The 20,173-nt window shown below is 43.3% G+C and overlaps 1 protein-coding gene across 2 annotated transcripts in view; it reads left to right on the top strand.

Moving 5' to 3' along the window:
• Positions 1-20,173, top strand: part of PLCH1 (phospholipase C eta 1) — a 180,471-nt gene that overhangs the window by 124,340 nt on the left and 35,958 nt on the right. For both annotated transcript variants that reach the window (XM_019532624.1, XM_019532623.1), the window contains exons 10-11: positions 3,807-3,914; positions 11,454-11,615. In XM_019532624.1, coding sequence (XP_019388169.1) covers positions 3,807-3,914; positions 11,454-11,615 — 270 coding nt within the window. The remainder of the gene's footprint in view (positions 1-3,806; positions 3,915-11,453; positions 11,616-20,173) is intronic.

The following is a 20,173-nucleotide window of genomic DNA, read 5'->3' as shown; positions in this document are numbered from 1 at the left end:
GAGCCCCCAAGGTCTGGAACAGTCTGCCAGCAGAGGTGGTTCAAGCACCTACATTGAACACCTTCAAGAGTAAATTGGATGCTTATGTTGCTGGGCTCCTATGACTCCAGCTGACTTCCTGCCCTTTGGGCAGGGGGCTGGACTCGATGATCTCCTGAGGTCCCTTCCAGCCCTGATGTCTATGAAATCTATGTGTAGACAAAATGGGGGCCCTAACTTGAAGCAGTGGGTTTTTAAAAAACACTGCTTCAGTTTAGGGCTGATCAAACCCCTGTGTTGTGCACACGCCCTGCTGACTTACCTGCCTCTTCTGCAGGGAGGGGAGGGCGAGCTGCCGGTGGGTGGAGCAGTCCCTGGCTGTGGGGGGAGGGGTGGGGCTGGTGCTTCACTCTGTGGCGGCAGCACCCGCCTGCAGACACACAGCTTTGGTGGCCACGGGAGGCACCCCAGCCTCAGGAGGAAGCACCAGGCCCCCACACAGCTCAGGCAGGCAGGCAGACTCGGGGTGGGGGAGATCAGGCTTGCTGCTTTTCTTGGGCAGAGCCTGTCTTCCCAGGCTGCTGCCAGGCTGCCTGCAGGGCTTCCTGCAGAGCTCCTGAGCTGCATGGAGCCCGGTGCTTTGCTCTACAGCGGTAGGGGCAGCAAACTAAAATTCCTTGGAGTTTTAGTTTGCTGTGCCCTAAGCCATTTAAGGCGCATTACACTGCCAAATTTCCTACAGCAGCTGGAATTAATGTGAAATATGCCACCAAGGCATGCAAACACCAGCACCATTAAAGCGGTGCAAAAACATTTTGCCCGCTTTAAAGTGTTGTGCACACATGCCTCTCATTTCGTCTACACACTGATGAGAACTCTAGCCACAGCTCAGTGCACCTTCAGACGCCAGGTCCCTGTCACCATTCATGCACCCCTCTGCCTCCAATTTGGCATCCCTCCTTAGTCAGCACCCGGGGCTTGTGCCCCCCATTTCAGATTTGTGACTGCAGTCATATGTATCTGCACTGTTCCAGTAGACTGTCCTGCTTCCTTTGTGCTGACTGCCCCATATTGTCCAGTTGCCTTATGTGTTCACTTCCATGGCTTCTGTTGCAGAGCTATAGTAGAGTCTCAGCTCAATTTCTGATTGCATCTTAAATAATGCTGTGCTGGAGGTGAGCATGAAGCAGCTGGGAACTACATGTGCAATGACATTTTGACCAAAGGGCTGCCCTAGAGGCTTGTGCTTGTCTAACACATTTCAAAAACTCTAGTATAAGAAGTTCTTTGAATCTTGCAGTTGATAGTGAATTTTGCTAGTCAAAACTTAAGTTACCTGGGGGCTTTCTTAACTTAGTCACTGAGGCAGTTAACCTCAGTGCCAGAAATTGGCTATGATGTTCTGTTCTAGAGAACTCACCGGGCTTAAGAACACAACTGATGTGACTCTCTATAGCTGTGCCCTTTGAATGCCTCAGACATCTATCTATATTTATACAATCATGTCATCCTAGATATTCTTATGGCTGCCCGTCTGGAAAAACACAGCATTCTAAAATTTCAGTATGTAAACTATGGAGCCAAGTATTTTCACCCTTGGTCAGTGGAATCTAGAGAGAATAGATAAGAAATTCAGATTATCTCCTTAGGCATATATTTTTTTCTTACATGATAACAGAACAAGAAGCAGAAACTAAAAATGTGCATGGAGCCTGCACTGCCTATCTTTAGCTCTTGTTGCATGATATTTATGCTTACAGGCAACATAATGACCCATCAGTGTCTAAATGATTTATATTATTCATTTAAAAGAGTGGCAGCAATATTTAGTGTACATCTGTCAAAACCAGGCAAAAGGTAGATTAGTTTATAGTGCTGCTCAACAGACTTCCATAGGAATTCAGAAATTTTACATATTCCATATGGCCATACCGTTTATTGCTTAATATGAAAAAGAGGCAGCCTGTTATTATATTATTATGACATAATTTTATTTAATTTTTTTAGCTTCTTAAATCTCTTTAAGAAAAAGAGGTGAGATTACTAATCTGCTAGTGGTCACAAACAATCTGTAGTTAAGCAAAGTGCCTTTCTGAAATCTTTCCCAGTAATTCAGAACAGTGGGTACATAACTATTGTAAAATGTTATCCCACATGCCTTTCACTTTGCGTTGTTTAGGAGTCACATTGCCAGTGATAGTATTACTATTGGTTACTGGATGATGGCATAAGAAACATTAAATGTAACGGGTGGCTTTTCCAAAAATCACGAGTAGGGTATGGAAAAACAGACACGTGGAACAGATTAAAAAAAGGGAGAGGGATGTGCTGCTGGGGACTACACTGCAGCTGTTGTGCTGTAACAGTTTTGTGTGCATGATTCTTAGTGATACAAGTGAGCCAAAGGGTCAACTGGATGAAGCAGTGTTAAAGTGTGATTGGTTTTGCAACATTTATATCACTAGATGCATGCAGATGTGACAGTTACAGTGTAACAGCTGCTGTACAGCCCTGACCAAATTTCTTCTCATCTTTTGACCCTGCTCCGAGTGTACATTTGTTCATACCTATAGATGAACTTTTGAAATCTTGTCTTTTGGTACCTGCTACTAGTGCATAGAGAGATTATCTAGGCTAGTAGCCTAATTCAAGTCCATTGAAATCGATAGAAAAAGTCCCATTGACTTCAGTGGCTTTAGGATTTGCAACGGATGACAATTATGAAGAAACTGTCCCAAGTAGATTCACACAGCCTACAGCTGTGTTTGGACACAGTTTTTGTTAGCAACACAGGTTGATGCAGTGTTTAAATTGCCATTAGCAATAGAGCACCTGCTGGTGGTGTGATAGTGAGAGAATTTAATGAAAAATATGTGTAGCTTAAACTGTTAACCACACCTGAGTCGATACCTCTATAACTACTTCTTTAAATTCCTGTCTGTGCCAGAGTTCAGAGACAGGACAAAACTTCTACCAGCACTGTAAAATGGATTCATTCTTTAAGTGCATCAGGGAACAAATATTTGTAACTGTGGCTGTAAGTTTGAAGAGCATATTTGTCATACAGCAGGCCACAAGCATTCTCTAAAAACATATGTGATACTATTAGACCTTAAAGAAGAATTTAGAAAAAAGCAATCTAAAATGACTTGAATTAGTATACTGAATAAAAATACAGGAACGGCAGCTACGGTTACTTCTTTTCATACTTTTTAAAATTTCTTTTCATTTTTATTCTGCAATAACTTTAAAAAAATACTGTGGTTTAATACTGCAGACTGTTAATTCCTTGGGACTGCCAAATTATATTCCCATTAAATGGATATTTTTGCTAATACTATTCTTATTTACCATTGGTTAGTGCCAGCTGCTGTCTTCAGGATAAACTGTTCTCCTGAGCAGTGTTTGTATGAGCCACTCAGCATGAGGAATATTCACAGCTTAATGTCATATATTCCCTCTTTATGCTTTACATGGGACTATGACAAATGAGCATGAATTTGGCCTGATTGGCCAGGGACAGACATTACAGTTTTACCTGTATAAGTGATTGGAAGCTGGTCTCTACCTATAACAGAACAAAATTTCAGCGTATGTAGACTGGTTTAAAAATGGTGGAACCTGATCTAAGATTTGCACCGCCCACCAAAGGGTGAATGTCTGTTCTGTTCACTACCAGTCTAAACTATGCCGTTTACAGAAAACTGCATAATTTAGATTGATTCTGCCTCAGACTTTTTGAATGTCTATACCAAGTCAAATGTCCCAGGAAGTAGAACCACCAACTTTTACATGTATTACAACTCTTTGTATGCTAATTTCTTTAGGGTAAGAAGCTACCGTATCATCTTGGAGCAGATGCTGAAGAAGGGGAAGTCTCTGATGAGGATAGTGCTGATGAAATTGAAGATGACTGCAAGTTAAAACTCTGTTATGTAAGTGTATAACCATGAAATAGCCCAGTCTACTTATTCCAACAATGATACAAATTCCACTATTATTATTTTATATATAAAATCAAGTTCTTAAATATTTATGCCTAAAGTCAGGTATCAATAACCATATACAGGCATCTGACTAAATGGTCTGCATTTTAGAAGCCCTAAGTGTATACACATGAGTTTGAAAATCCATACATTATATGGATTTAGCTGCCTGACTTTAAATCAGGGGTGGGCAAAATATGGCCCATGGGCTGGATTCAGCCCACCAAGTAAGTGGATTTGGCCTGCAGGTGCGTACTTGCAAAGTGAATGGATTTGGCCTATGAGCTGGTGGCAGCAGCTCAGGCAGTCATGTCATGCTGGGTGGTTGGGGCTGCTCCTGACATGCCAGGTGTTCACTCACTTGCACACTTGTGCTCATGTACTCTCTCTCTCTCTCTCTGGACCAGGGCTGCCACCAGTGTGGAAGCAGAAGCATGAACCCTCCCACAGTTGTAGCATGCTTTGCCCCTGAAGTCTGGATCTGGCAGCTGCTGGCTGCCTCCATAGCTGCCCAAACATGTCTGGCAGTTTTTGGGTCAGGGCACTGGGTGCTTGGGGAGGGGGTGGGGGAAGAGGGGAGGGGGTGCTGCGGGCAGGTTCATGTTTCCATGCTGGTTGCAGCTTGCAGCTGTAGCTAGCCCTGCCCCTTCCTTGCACCTGGAGCCCTGCCCTGCAAACTGGTGGCTGTGTTTGGCAGTTATTGTGGACATGGCCAAGAGCTGCCAGATCTGGTTTAGCAGGGGGAGGAACACAGCACACTAACCTGTGAGTAGGTAGACTCCAGCCATAATAGGGGTGGGGGCATGCTAAAGCTGCAGGCAGGTTCAAGCTTCCTTGCTGGTTGTAGCTTGCCACTGTATAATTAGAGAATCATAGAAAATTGGGGTTGGAAGGGACCGCAGGAGGTCATCAGTCCAACCCCCTGCTCAAACCAGACCATCCTCAACTATATCGTCCCAGCCAAAGTTTTGTCTAACCAGGTCTTAAAAACTTCCAAGGATAGAGATTGCACAACATCTCTGGGTAACCTGTTCCAGGATTTTTCTACCCTCCTAGTGAGACAATTCTTCCTAATAGCTAACCTATTGTTCTCAAGTTCCTTGCTGTAACTTGAGACCATTGTTCTTTGTTCTGTCATCTGTCATTGCTGAGAATGGTTAAGCTCCAGCCTCTTTTGAACCCCCCTTCAGGTAGTTGAAGGCTGCTATTAAATCCCCTCTCAGTCTTCTCTTTTCTGGATTAAATAAGCCCAGCTCCCTCAGCCTGTCCTCGCAAGTCATGTGCCCCAGCCCCCAAACCATTTTTATTGCTCTCCTCTGGACTCTCTCTAATATATCCACATCCTTTTTGTAATGTGGGGCCCAAAACCGAACACAGTACTCCAGATGTGGCCTCACCAGTGCTGAATAGAGGAGAATAATCACTTCCCTTGACCTGCTGGCAACACACCTACCAATGCAGCCCTGTATGCCATTAGCTTTTTTTGCAACAAGGGCGCATTGTTGGCTCGTATTCATTTATTGTCCACTGTAACCCGCAGTTCTTTTTCTGCAGATCTGCTGCCCAGCCAGATAGCCTCAAGCCTGTAGTGGTACATGGGGTGTTTCCATCCTAAGTGCAGGACTTTGCACTTGTCCTTTTTGAACCTCACAAGATTTTTTTTGGCTCAGTCCTCCAGTTTGTCTAGGTCACTCTGAATCCTAGCCCTCCCCTCCAGCATATCTACTACTCCACCCTGTTTGGTGTCATTTGAAAACTTCCTGAGGGTACATTTTATGCCATGAATACATTGAACAAAACCAGCTCCAGGACCAACCCCTGGGGCACTCCAGTTGATATTGGCTGCCAACTAGACACTGAGTCATTGATTATTAACCTCTGAGCCTGATGCTCCAGCCTGTTTTCTATCCACCTTACAGTCCATTCATCCAGCCTGTACTTCCTTAACTTGCCTGTGAGCATGTTGTGGGAGACCATACCAAAAGCCTTGCTAAAATCAAGACATATGACATCATCTGGTCTCCCCACATCCACAGAGCCAGTCATTTCATCACAGAAAGCAGTCAGGTTGGATAAGCATGACTTGCCCTTGGGGAATCCATGCTGACTAATCACCCTTTTCTCCTCCAAGTGCTTACAAATGGATTCCTTGAGGATCTGCTCCATGATTTTTCCAGGGACTGAGGTGAGGCTGACTAGTCTGTAGTTCCTTGGATCCTCCTTTTTCCCTTTCATAAATATGGGCACTATGTTTGCCCTTCTCCAATCACCTGGGACCTCAAATGATTACTATGAGTTTTCAAAGATAATTCCCTGTCCCACCCCGTCTGCACCTGTATCTCAACTAGGAAGCTGCCTTTGAGCAGCTGTGGATGTGGCCGTCAACCCAAACAATTGCCTACCCTAGCTTTAGACACTCAAGATAGAAAGGAAAATGTTGTTGTTATTAATGAAAGTGTGCTAGACTGACTGGCAAGTGTAAAGGAAGATTGGCTCAAACCATGAAAAGCTTTCAGGTGAGGTAGACAATTTACAGGCCAAAGGTAAGAGAGACAAGACACAAGATGTACTGAACTCCACACCTCAACTGTACTTTTAGGGTGCTTGTACATGTGATGAGGGATTAGTTTTCCCTAAATTGAAATGGTGAGTTTTTAATTGGTGGGTTTTTAATTGTGTAATTTAAAACCCCACTGTTTCAACTGGGGGAGAACTAAACTCCTGTTGCATATACAGGTGTGAGGGGGCCCAATCCTTTTTCTTTTTTTCTCCTGCCCTCCCATGGCAGGCAGGTGAGCTGCCAGCAGCAAGCTGAGCAGTCCCTGAGCTGCAGGGGACCCTGGTTCTTCCTTCCGCAGTGGCTGTGTCCCCCAGGTGGCATCTACCTGCTAGCACCCAGCCCGGGCGGTCCTGAGGGGTGCTGCCACTATGGAGGGAAGCACTGGGCCCCAGACAGCTCAGGGGCTGTGCAACATGGCAGTAGCTCATGCAGGCAAGCTTGACTGAAGAGAAAAAAATAAAAAGTAGTGAGGAGCCTGATCTTTTTTATTTTTTTCTCTCTTGAAGCCTGCCTGCCTGCCTGAGCTATGTGATTCCCTCCATGGTGGCAGCACCCTCTGGGCAGCACCTGGCCACTTAGCAGCCCACCCGGCTGGTCCCAGAGGGTGCCATTGCCATGGAGGAAAACACAAGGCCCTGCACAGCTCAGGCAGGCTTCGAGAGAGAAAATGAAAAAAGGTTCCTCGCTGCTTTTTTTCCCCCCGCCGCCCCACCTCAGTCGAGCCTGCCTGCACAAGCTGTCACTGGGTCACACAGCCCCAGTGCTCCCCTCTGCAGTGGCAGCGCCCCTCTGGACTGCCCAGGATGGGTGCTTGTGGGTGGATGCCACCTGCAGGGCACCACCACCATGGAGGGAAGGACCAAGGTCCCCCACAGCTCAGGGAATACTTGGCTCACCAGCAGCTCACCCCCCTGCCACAGGAGAAGCAGGTAGGCTCCAGCACCCCGTGCACCATCCCTGCCACCTTCCTGCTGCCTGGGACCGACCGAGAATGGCTGGCTTGCCCCTGGGGCAGAGTGGCAAGGTGGCAGGAGGATGGCTGGGTATGCTGGCACTGGGATAAAGCAGCAGGGACAGTGCATGGAGCACTGGAAGCCCACCAAGCCTGAGCTTCTCTGAGCATGGTGGCTTCCAGCGCCCCATGCGCTGTGGCACTTTGTTACATAGCAAACTAAAATACTTCAGAGGGGTTTTACCTTGCAGTCATTTAGAATGAAATACGCCGCTGAATGGCTAGATAGCAATGCCATTAAAGCGTAATATGCCATGGAATGTGTAAATAGCAACACCATTAGAGTGGCACAAAAGGGTTATTAAGTCACTTTAAAGGCCAATTTTGTTGCATGTACAAGCGCCTTTAATGATTAATTCCTTATCAGGTTCCCTATCTCCTTTTCTTTTTTTTTCTTTTGATTCCTCTGACTACTTTCCCCCCCATCTTTGATTTTTGGACTTCTTTGATTTTTTTCCCTGCTCTTCCTTCAGTTAGCCCTTTCCATAGCATTATTTGCAGCTGCTAGATGTTCCAGCCCAGAAGCAGTCATGGTTCACTGGTTTAAAATTTTAAACAAAGAAGAAAATAGTCTGTAGTAGAAACAAATAGGAAGTGTCAAGTTCAAATTTCACATCAGCAGGTCTCCATTGATCTCAGGTCTGAATCTGATGCAAGGGTTTTGCTTTCTCTTTACAGTGTGCACAGGCACCCACACCCATACCTACACTCCCACTCCAACTTTCTCCATATAGTTCTGCTTTATACTGACTGTTTTGCAAGAACTTATTATACCAAAATTTCTGTTTTTCTTCTTCATCATTTGCATCTGCTGTTGGGAATAAAAAAAATCAGGCTGACTTGGGAATCACTTCACAGGTAATTCAAATTCCCCACTGAAATCGTTTAGAGAGACCAGATGTTCCTGCCAGTTCTTTTTTTCTATTCTATTCACAAGGCAGCACTAAGATGTCAAGTAGTCAGCAAAGTTTTCTGTGATTCTTCATGTACTGCATAAAGAGACTGATCTTTTAGGCATATAAGCATAGAGATACTGAATGCTAAAGGAGAAAACCTGATTCATTTCATTTTTAAAAAACATTGGTTTTGAGGTTACTTTCAGATTACAATGTAATGTGATGCATTTTAAGCTATATATTCTACAAGACTGTTTCATACAAAGATATAATTTTGCTTTGGGTATATGAAGCAAAATGGAAAACTAGTTCATTAAGTGACACAAGAAGTTATATTTTATCTGTATTTCCTGCAGCATTGAACTCTGTTACACTCAGTAAGGAAAAATTGTTACAGTATAGGTTAGTACATTAAATTGAATGCCCCAGTCCTGATAACCCTTATGGTTAGGGTGCAAGAGAAGATTTACAACTGAACACAACTAACAGTATACCCCCAACTATAACAAGTAGTTCATGATCACGAATGATTGATCAGGGACCAGTAACTAGGCATTCTCCGTGATTTCCCTCATTATCCTCCTATTATGTGGAACAGCAGGTGTGTTACCAGGCAGTGGGAGCCCTTAATGTTAATGAGGACATCTTGTGGGTGGTGCTGGTGGTCTCTTGTCTTCTGCAGATCTGGTGCATCTCATCATCTTCCAGTGTGGGAAACAGCTCTGACTCCTCTTTATCATAGAACTCTAGAGAGATTTCTGTTTGTGTGTGGGGCCACTGCTGTTTACATCAAAAAGGCTTTGAAGCACTTTGGGGTCAGGGAGCATCTTTTTGTTCTGTGTTAGTACAGCACCTGGCCCAGTGCACCTGGTAGTTGCCACCATAGTATAAGTATTCATTATTAATAATGGTATAAACAGGGATCTATTTCCTCTGTTTAAAAATCCAAAATTCTCTGATTAAAAAATCCAAAATTCTTTGATTAAAAACCCCCAAATCCTTGTTTTCTGTGATTAGAATGAAATCCCACTATATAAATAAGTATGAGTTGAATACAATATTTTATTGATATATTTACAATTTTAAAGCAGTTTGAAAGCCTATCAGAGCCTCAGTCATTATAATAAAATAATTCTAAATATCTATATATTTTGGTGTTTGAATTTGGTTTTTTATCTTATTAAATCAGAGCTCCCCCTGTCCCCTTTGCTTACCAGGGCTTGGGTTCAGCAGCAGCTGTTGTTTCCCCCCCACACACACTTTGTGGTGCTGAGTAGCTTTGATATGGCGGTTCCCTGCCTCTGCCGTACTGTTGCCCCTCGCTCCCAACCCGCAGCCCTGTGACCCTGCTGGTGTCCCTCACTCCCAGCCCACAGCCCCCCAGCCCTGCTGGTGCCCTTCATTCCCAATCTGGTGCCCCCTACCCCCAGGCCCTAGCCCCACAGTGTGTGAGGAAGGGGATGGTTGTGTGAGGATGGAGGGGTATGAGCATAGATGGTGTACGGGGGTTGGGGGTATACAGACAGTGCATTGTGGGTTTACGTCCCCCCCTCGATTTCTGTACTGACAGCAGGGCATGGGGCTGCAGCCTGGCTGATGTAACTCTGGGCAGGAGCTGCCTCCACAGTGGGCAGGACCTAGCATGGGAGGGAGCACCCTGCCACCAGGGCCACCCAGGTGAGGCATCCCCTGCCTGCTTGGCAGCAGCAGGGGTCACAACTCAATTTTGCTTCTGCACCAACACTGCTGTGCCTCACCTTGGTGGCCATGACAGTGTGGCAGTCCCTTCTGTACCAGGTCCCACCTGCTGGACCACCAAAGCAGATCCTTCCTGGAGCTGATCTGGCTAGGCTGCAGTCCTGGACCTCATGCCCTACTATGGGCACAGAAATCTTCAGGGGGCACATGCCACCCACCCCCATCACACATCGCCTGTGTCCCCCCACCCTGCTATGCATCACCTGTGCCCTAGGGTTGCCAACCCTCCAGGATTGCCCTGGAATCTCCAGGAATTAGATATAAATACCCAGAAGACTACTGAGAGTCACCTGGGAGATAAATGATAGTGCATTTGTTAAAATAAATATTAAATGTTAAATCTCATTTATACAGTAGTCCAGTGGGTTTTTAAAATGTAATAGTAATGTGCATCTTCCTTCCTGACATAAAGTCTGTGCACTGTCATCCATAACTGATATATACACAAGCACGTGGGCACATTCGTGTTGTGTGTTGCAGGCATGTTGGCATTCTGGAAATCTTCTGGAGTAGATTCAAACAGAGTTGGCAATTATACTATTCCCCTCCCCCCCCCAACGCACACACAACTTACCTGGAGGGAGCTGTGGGAGCTGCCCTCTAGCCTGCTGCCTGGCTGTCACATACATGTGTGTACACACACACGTAAACCTGGAGCCCCCTGTATTCCTCTCCTCCCAGCCCCCAGCAGCACCTTGCAGGCTGGAATGTCACCAGCCTACAAGGGGAAACCTTCAGTTTTCCATTTTTTTCTCCTTTAAAGGTGAAAATCTGCTTTTTGTTGCGGGGTTGTTTTTGTTTTTTTGTTTTGTTTTTTTTTTTTGGCGGGGGGAGGTTGGTGGCAAATGGAAAACCCAGGTCCCTGGTAATAAAACATCACTTCTATCTGATCCCACAGAGAAAGATTTCTAATAATTCTGAACACAGGCCTTTTCAAAGGGCTACTCAAACACATTAGGTGGGTAATTCTCCTCACCTCTCTAAGACAGTAGGTAGTTATTAATGTTATATCCAAATGGGTAAAATCACAGAGAGAAACACATTTTGTGGTGTTGTAAATGGTTACTGATGGTCTGATGAGTTGCTATATCTTTCAGTGGAAAATGTATGATTCTGCTTGTTCCTGGAAAAGTTGAGAGGAAACACTGGAAACTTTAATAGGTTGCTCCTTTCTGGAAGTATCCACCACAGTCTATTTGCCTTTTTCAAAAATGATTGGCATGATTGAATAGATTTTAACAGGATCTGTTACTTCATTTCAGAGTAATGGCACAACTGAGCACCAGATAGAATCTTTTATAAGGAAGAAACTTGAATCACTAATAAAAGAATCTCAAATCAGGGATAAAGAGGATCCTGACAGCTTCACTGTGACAGCACTGTTAAAGGCAACACACGAGGGTTTAAATGTAAACCTGAAACAGGTACAAAAACTATTTTCTCCTCCATTTGTTGTGGCAGATTTGACAGCTGCAGATTTGCTTTGGAATAAAATTCAGTGCAGTTTTGTAAATAAACCTTGGAAAAGTTACTTTATCTAGAATAAAGATCTGGAAACAACTCCAGAAAAAATACCTTTATAGGGGATTCTGAGACAGTCAGATGTAAAGTGTATAACTATCTGTACTAGCAATGACCATATATAACTGTAGGCACTACGGTGGGCTGGTATGAGCTCTTCCTCTGGCAAAGTCCACTGGAATTACTGAGACTAGATGGTCATAAAAGCCAGTGCTGTTAGATCCAATCACAGCAGTGGGCCCTTGACAAGACCGAGCCCATTTACAGAATATGAAATAATCAGGAACTTGTATATGGTCTTATCAGTATATACTGTCAGTTTGATAGTTTCCTATTCACATTATATTGGCATATATATGGAGAACTGTTTCAGTGACTGACATCATAGGGTGCTTACAGACATGGAAAAAGAAACCTAACGTTTTACTTTCAGCTTGGTGTACATCCGTGCCAAGCACAGTGCATGCCCGGAAGAGAAATTGAGTCAGTCTGGCCTGGCTTGCCCAACGTCTGTATAGCTCACATGTTTCAGCGGGGCTTTGTGGCGCTTTTATCTAGTAGCTGATTGAATCAGTTGATTCAATCAGCTACTAGATAAAAGCGCCACAAAGCCCCGCTGAAACACACACCCTATACATACTCTGGGAGCACCAGGTCAAACTGATTCCTCTTCTGGTACAGCTCGGGGAGAGTGGGGGGTCTCACTGCCACGAGCACCCAGTACATATTTCCACTTGTGTAACTGTCCTTAACATTTTTTTTCTTCTAAACTTTGGAAAAATAAGAGGACATAACCTTAGGAAATAAATAAAAACAAACCCCATAAAATTGGTATTACTGTAGTTAAGATTCTACTTACTTAAATCAGTCAAAAAGTTAAAATACACAATCACAATTACTAGCATGTATATCGAACCTTCAGCCTTTTTTGATTAAACCTCAGATATTTTGATGGATTAAGTAGGTAACCATTTACCAGAAGTAAACTGAAATATTGAGAAGTCAAAGGGCTTGCCAAAACTGACACACAGTCAGAGGTAAGAATTCATTCCAGGCATCATAACTTCCATTTCTATCTAGTTACATTCTCTTCTAGACTGTAAACAAAATACATTTCCATCTTTTAAGGATCTAATATTTAATCATAGCTATTAATGGCCATTTTACCACTGATTTAACTAAGAGTAGCATCCACCCCTCTTTTTGAGTTAACAAAAGAAGGGAAACTTTATTTTGCAAATGTTGAGCTCTATGTATGTCTGTATGTAATGCTAAATATTTTCTGACAGTTCTAGTAATATTACAGTGGTCTAGAAATTAGTGCTAGTAGACCTTAGTACCTTAGGACCTAATTTGGCAAACCCTTTATGAGGTGGGTATTTATTTGCCCAAGTGAATTGCAGTGAAAGTACCCTGAATTTTCATATTGAGACTATTGTAAATAGGTATTAGTATTTGTTATTCACTGATGTCCTGATGCCATCACAATCCATTTACTACTTGCAAATGCAAGTGCATGTCAGCATGAGCTACAATTCAGAATGGTACAAAAATCAAATGAGTGCCATTTCTGATGATGACCTACTTTTAGAATGGGTAAAAGTTACCTTTAATATTAATGCAAGCTTTTTCATTGCTTTTGCATGTATTATGCTTTAAAAGATACAAAGCCAGTTTTTCTTAAAAGATGGCAGGAACTTCTTTATTTTATGAAAGGAAAATCCAGATTGTGTTTTATTTATCAAAATGAGCTGCAATATGTGCATTTAAAACAGCAGTGACATTTAAAGGAATTTTAAATACGTGGAATTGAGTATCTTTACTCTGCAATGGCTTCATTAAACGGCTTCAAGTCAGCTCCTTAAAGTAACTGCTCTTTGCCAAATGCAAATAAGCATTCAGAAGTGTCAACATTTGTTTTATGTGATTTTAATGTCTTCTGGTCCATATTCTGCAAATGCAAGCAACCCATGTCTAATAGGGTCAATTCCTGGCTACATTTTAATATCTGCCCAGCATTTGGTTCCTCCCAACAATATTAGATATGTAGATTTTTAACAGTGGAGCAATCTCTGCCTCAGTAATTACAATTAGAAAAGCCTTTTCATAAATTACAGTGTCTAAAGATACATTTATGCTAATTAAAGGTCCATCACTAAAAAGAAGTCAAAACTGCTTCTTTTATTCATCATATTTTCCCACAGATTATGAGGGTATTCACTTTTTACTTCCTTGTAAACCATTAAACCAATTAATTCAACATGAACACATATTGCGTGTGACTGCCAAGAAACTCATTTTGTATTGAGACAAAGGTAAAACAAAAGATTTCCTTTTTACTATTGATACCTCTTTTAACTTATCCAGACTGCACCCCATCATTAGGGACCTGAGAAAATTGCGATTTTGTGGACTGTGTGGATACTGTGAAATTAGCCTCAAACTGTGATTTTTAAGGGTTGTGAGCCTGTGCCAGGAAAAAGGTGAAAGCAGGTTTTCCTTTGCAGGCTGGCAGTATTCCAGCCTTCAAGGGGAAACCTGCACTTCCACAGCCTGCAAGTGGCTGCCAGGGATGTGGCCAGGATGCAGCCAGGCTGCTGAATGAAGGAGGGCAGGGCTTGGGGACTTTTGGGGTGGGGGGGCAGTGTGTGTGTGTGCTGTAAGTGGAGGGAGAAAATATTATTTGGGGGAAGCTGAGTGTACACCCCCCACCCCCCGTAGGTATGTCTGTAGAGGAGAAGGGGCGGAGGGAGAGGGAAGGGACGTGAGCGAGGCCAAATTGAGGCTCCCACAGTGAAGGAGGGAGTGGGACAGGGGCAGGGGCTGGGGTGAATGGGGCCCCAGACCAGGTCATGGGATGGACGGAGCCTGTGGGCAGCTTGTTTAGACATGCAGGGGGCTCCCACCGCTGCGTCCACCCTAGGGGAGATGCAGGGCATATGTAACCCCTGGATTTGTGCATGGGACAGAGGCAGGCTGCTGCTGCAGGCTGGGCTGTGCATCCCACTGCCATGGCCCCAGGAGCTGTGCAACACCATTGCCAGGAGGGAAGGAGACATGGCGCAGCCTGGTGGCAGCAGGCACATAACATCGCACTGCTCTCAGGGCAACAACAGCAGGGCATAGAGCCCAGCCCACAGTAGCACCCTGCCAAATCCAGGTGGCAGGTGCCCCCTGTGCCTCCCCTGGTGTGAGCACAGCGGTGGGAGCCTCCCTGCGTCCCTGGATGACCTGTCCTGGGGCTCCATTCACCCCAGCACCTGCCCCTGCCCCTGCCCCTGCCCCTGCCTCTGCCTCCCTCCCTCCCTTACTGTGGGGGCCTTGATCTGCAACTCCCATGCTCCTTCCCCTTCACAGACTTGCCTGCTGTGATGGGCAGTGCTCCACATGCTGCTGGGCTGTGACCCTGGCTGTGTGCAGCGTATGTTTTTGTGACCCTGTGGCCTCCTGTGCTTCCACCACTGCCCCACATTTGGGGGGGCTAATCTCCATTAGCCCCAGCCTTTTGCTGCCTATGGTGTGTGCCTGCCTGCCGCACATGTGGCTTGTGTGCAGGTAAAGTAACATTTTACACAGAATATTCATGGAACTACTGGGACCCGTTTGCCAAGATCAGTAATAGTTCATGCATATTCCATGAAAAATTATACTTTACCTGTGCATGCTGCACATTTTCTGCAAGAAATTTACGATTTCTCAATCTGCTGTAATTGACAGCATACTATTTATCTCTCTCTTTCACTCTTTACATCAATAGATGCATCTACCTTGTAAAATTTACTGTTACAAGCTTATGCCTGTAGTGGCTTAAATGTAATACACTTTTTTATTTCCAGAACTTTTTATAACCATTTTACAAAACTATATTTGGTCCTTTTTTTGTTTTTCTTCCTATCCCCAAATTATTTCTAAGAAACAGCAAAATGTGCTGGTGCTAAGAGTATTTTACGTTGTGCTCTTTAGTCCCCTGTTGTCCTTGAAAATTTATCACTGTATTCATCAGAAACTGGAAACAATGATCTATTGAACTGAATTAGGAGTAGACTGTTCTGTGAGGAGCATTTCCCTTCTGGAATTGGGATTTTCCTCCACCAGGACTCAGTGCAGGCTGGCAATAAGAGTCTAGCACAGTCCCACCCCTACAGTATAGTGTCTTCCTTGAACTCTCTGCTGCCTTGAGGATAAGGAGCTCTTGGGCTTCATTCTGCGTAGGTTAATGCTTCAGACATAAATGCTCATGAGAAGTGGGGAAACCTTGATTGGTGGAGAGAAAAAGGACTAACAGAATTTGGGGACAGCTACCCAAACTAAGGCCTATTGGCTTTGGTGAATTTATAAGAGGAGAGCAAAGCCCCACTTTGTCCTGTGGCCTGATGCTAAGATTTCTCATATATCCCTTCCACCCTGCCTCATCCCACAACTGCAACAGTTATCTTCCCCCAAAGGCCACCACATATCACAATCTTTCCTGTGGGATTGAAGAGGGTGAACACACAGGATTTAAACGTAATCAGATTTCAGCTACTCAAGCCCTCTTTAGAGCAAGGTGATTCTCTGGTAACGTGATTTTTTGTGAGCAAGGGAAGTAACCAGGTCTGAGGCTATGGACAGATATAACTTTCAGCTGGTTTGAAAAGGGCAGGGGAAGGTACCACTTAGGATTTAGTATCAACTGTTACAATGTAACTGTTCTGTCTGGCTGCTCTAGTAGCTGTACATATAAGTTTGGGCACTTTAACAATGAACCAAAAAGGGTTATAGTTGCAAAGGTTTGCTAGGTTCATGCCCCTATAGGAACATGCTGACATAACAAATACAGTATAATAGCTTATACCAGTATCTCACAATACCAGTTGAAGTGCTACTGCTGTCCCCAACCTGAAACTAAGCCTAAAGCCGTGTACAGATGTGTGCTTATAGCACTTTACAGCACTACAACAATATAATCAAGAGAGGTATACATAAAGTTCACAGACCACCCACTAGAGCACTGAAAAATTGTTGCAGAAACATTATCTCCAGCCAGGGGTGATGAGGGTTGCCACACTGCTCTTCCCTGTGCCTTCCAGTCTACCTCTTTTTCTCCCCCTAGGGAAGCCTGTCCATGGGCCAAGTTATTAACACCTTGCGCTCTCCCCTGTTGGGGAAGAGGACCAGACCTTTTGGTGAACTGCTGACAACCAATAATACAAAATTTTAGAGAACACTTCTGCTGGTTCACTAATCTGATATGAGTAATTGCCTTCTTATAGCCTCTATTAATCTTTTACCTTGCTCCTGTGCTTGTGTGAAACTGTACTGTATTTGACTGTGTGGCTTATAGGTCCTTTTAGCAGTGTCAAGCTCAACAATACAGTAATAAGTTGAAATAACTAGAGGTTTAATTGATGTAATCTGTTGACCTACATAGAAGAAAGAAAATTGAAAAGAGGATTTTGAACTCTGTTATGTTTTGGTAATTCAGTAACTCATTAACCAGCTCGGGTATGTGTTGTCTCTGTAAACCTCTGTTCTAATCACTATCATTAGATTGTTGTGCCAGAAGGAGATCTATTGTGAAGCTTTACCATTTCCTTTTGTTTACTGGTCAAATTTTATTCTCTCAAATTGCGTATCTTCAATGCCATTAATTTTACCAAATGTTATCCTAGTTGCAAAGTTATACTGCAAAACTACAAAATGGCAGTGAGCTGGAAAGGTAGCTGGATGTCACCTTTGTGCTGCCTCAGAAGTTCACTGCCAGGGAGGTTCAAGTTAGATTCAGAGGCACTTCAGTAGAACTGCTTGTTTCATTGCTGTTGAGAGATATCAGTACTAAGGTTAATGATACCCTCCTATTTTACAAGAGGCTGTTTTTGAGGATTTATTAGTGTTTGCAAACTGCTTTGTTATCTATCTATCTAGCTATAACTTGCTTCAAAAATTGTAATTGACATTTTGTATCAAATCTGTGTAAATATTTCTAACTCATGAAAGGGTGAGGATCCTGTCCACAGCAAAAATATTTTAATCACTTAATGATCATGTCCTGACCATCGTGTCATTTTCCCTTTTGTATTTTATTTGGAGCAGCTTTCTGTAAACCTTTTGTAGAGGTACAAAAACCAAGTTAGTTGTTGGAGGAGAAAGAACAGCCTAAACAGCCCATAATGAATAATAGAGAGTGCATTCCAACCCATAGCTGTATATTGAATAACTGGGAGTATGTGAACTCATACTGTAAATGCTGGGAAATACATTTCAACAAATTTAGGTTTTCTGGCTGCTCTTCAGGCAGATGAAGGGATGTGTCTTCTGACAGCAAAGCTACATACTGCCAGTGATCATCAGATTGATGTCCCAGGGGATATCTCTGTACTGGTGGAAATAAGGATTTCTGTGGCTGCCTACCAAGCACACTCTGCATCTGCCTGTGTTTTAGAGATTTTTTCTTTTATCATCTCAGTTACCTGCACTTTCAAATGCTGCAGGCCTTTTGATTGTTGTTGTTGTTGTTTGTTTTGTCTTGTTTTGTTGTTTCTTTTTTTACATGGCTGATCACTTTTTAGTCCACCTGGATTCCATTGCTTGTAATTCCAGTTCAGCTCCTGAGTCATCTTGTGCATCTGTTTCTTTTGCTGAAGAGACCTCCCACAACCCTGCCGTTATCTCATTAAAGCACCTAACTATTGCTTGCAGATGGGTTCATTACTAGGACCTACAAAAGGCATTGGCCTCTAGATAATATAACATGTGGTACCTGCTCACCTGTGTAATAATTGAGTCAAAGTCTGCTTGAAAGAAGAGAGATAACCCACCATAATGCTAATAGGATTAAAATGAACTAGTTAGCTGCCTAACCATTCAGAATAATTACAATTTGCTGGTAGCAGTGCTGGTGGTAATTCAGGAGTATTCTTTGCTGGAGAGGAATTCAACGTCCAAATCAAGTTTCAGCTACACTTGTGTAAACCATGAGCAATTCTGTTAGGACCAATTATAATTATATTTGATTAGCCTGATATACTATTCTCTTACTATATCCCTTGCATATATCCAAATTATATACAGGTAAAAGGATATCCTATCAGAATGTTTCATTCACTTAGATGGGTGTCTTCACTTTATGCTGACTCTGTACTCACTTCACACAACTGAAAATGATGACTAGAGCTCGGTAGGAAATGGTTATGCTATCCCATAAAGATTGTCAAGATTCCTTTCTGCATTGGGATCAAAGCAAGGGGAGTTGTCTTATTCCAGAAGAGCCACTTGCCCCTGTGTTAGACTATTTGCCTGCAAAGAGTATGACACAGCATCCTTGGAACCTCAGTCCTTTATCCTCTCTTTAGCTTCTGATTACAGAACAGTTTCAATAGGAGAGCTGGAGATAGGAAAGCACAGAAGGCTGCTCCATAGTCTAGGGGCCAAAGCACAGGAATGGGCTGTGGAAGTTTTGAGGTTCAAGTTCCTGGCCTGAAAAAGGTGGAATAGAAAATTGTAGATGCACCTCTTACTTTTCTGGTTTTGACTGTAATTGTATCCTGCACCAATGACACCTGGCTTTTTTAAATGGATATATATAAAAAAAAAATCCTGATCATTTCTGCAGTGACATAAGGGACCAAGGCCAAAGAAAAATCAAGGCCACTGCTGTTGCACAGATGAAAGTCCATTAATTTAATTGGACTTATAATTTGCTTAGGTGTGAAAATGGAATCAGTACTAATTAAATTATACCAATGTAATCTGAAAGTAAGAAGAAGCATAAACTGGCCCTTTGTAGTATGGTTGCCAGAAGATCAGTTGATCTAAAACATTGGTTCTCAACCTTTTTAGACTCAAGCCACTGCTCCTTAGACTCTAGAAATCCTTCAGGAGATTCAAAGCACCCCTTAGAAAATTCCAGCTCTTAACTTTAACTTGTTTTTTGCCTATGGAAAAACAATACAGCAACTGATTTATCAGGAATAACTCAGGAAGACTCCAACGGGTTGGAATGTTTTTGATACTATGGATTCCTCCTGTCTGAAGTCTCTGGGTTTATATTGTGAATCATGTGTAAGTGTTTGCATACCTAACAGTGCTCATATTGCATGCCATCCGATGGCACCTTTCAAAGGATCTCATGGCACCTCAGGGTCCCTAGTCTAAAAGAACAACACAATACAAATCAAAAGGTAAAGTATCTGATTCTTCCCTTAGATGGTGCCACTGTTGTAGACCATACAGCACCTCTGATACTGGCTGTAGGCTGCTCTTTTGACCCCACCAGTTCTCAAATGGCTGATGTGGGTTTCTTCATCCATCCACCACAGAGAATTAACAAGTGGGAGATAAAGTGGCAGCAATACTTATGTATTGGCATTAAGTGAGTGATGGAGGGAAGTATTATATATTTGCATGTTGTAAGCAAAGAAGAAAGGAATTTGGAATCTATTTTAATGATGAATATGACTTCTTACATTCAGTCTGTATAGGT

Source organism: Crocodylus porosus, unplaced genomic scaffold (assembly GCF_001723895.1).
Source record: "Crocodylus porosus isolate Cpor-Errol unplaced genomic scaffold, CroPor_comp1, whole genome shotgun sequence".
NCBI classification, from domain to species: domain Eukaryota; kingdom Metazoa; phylum Chordata; order Crocodylia; family Crocodylidae; genus Crocodylus; species Crocodylus porosus.
Note: the sequence above shows the minus strand (reverse complement) of the source record. Positions and strands in the feature narration are given on the sequence as shown.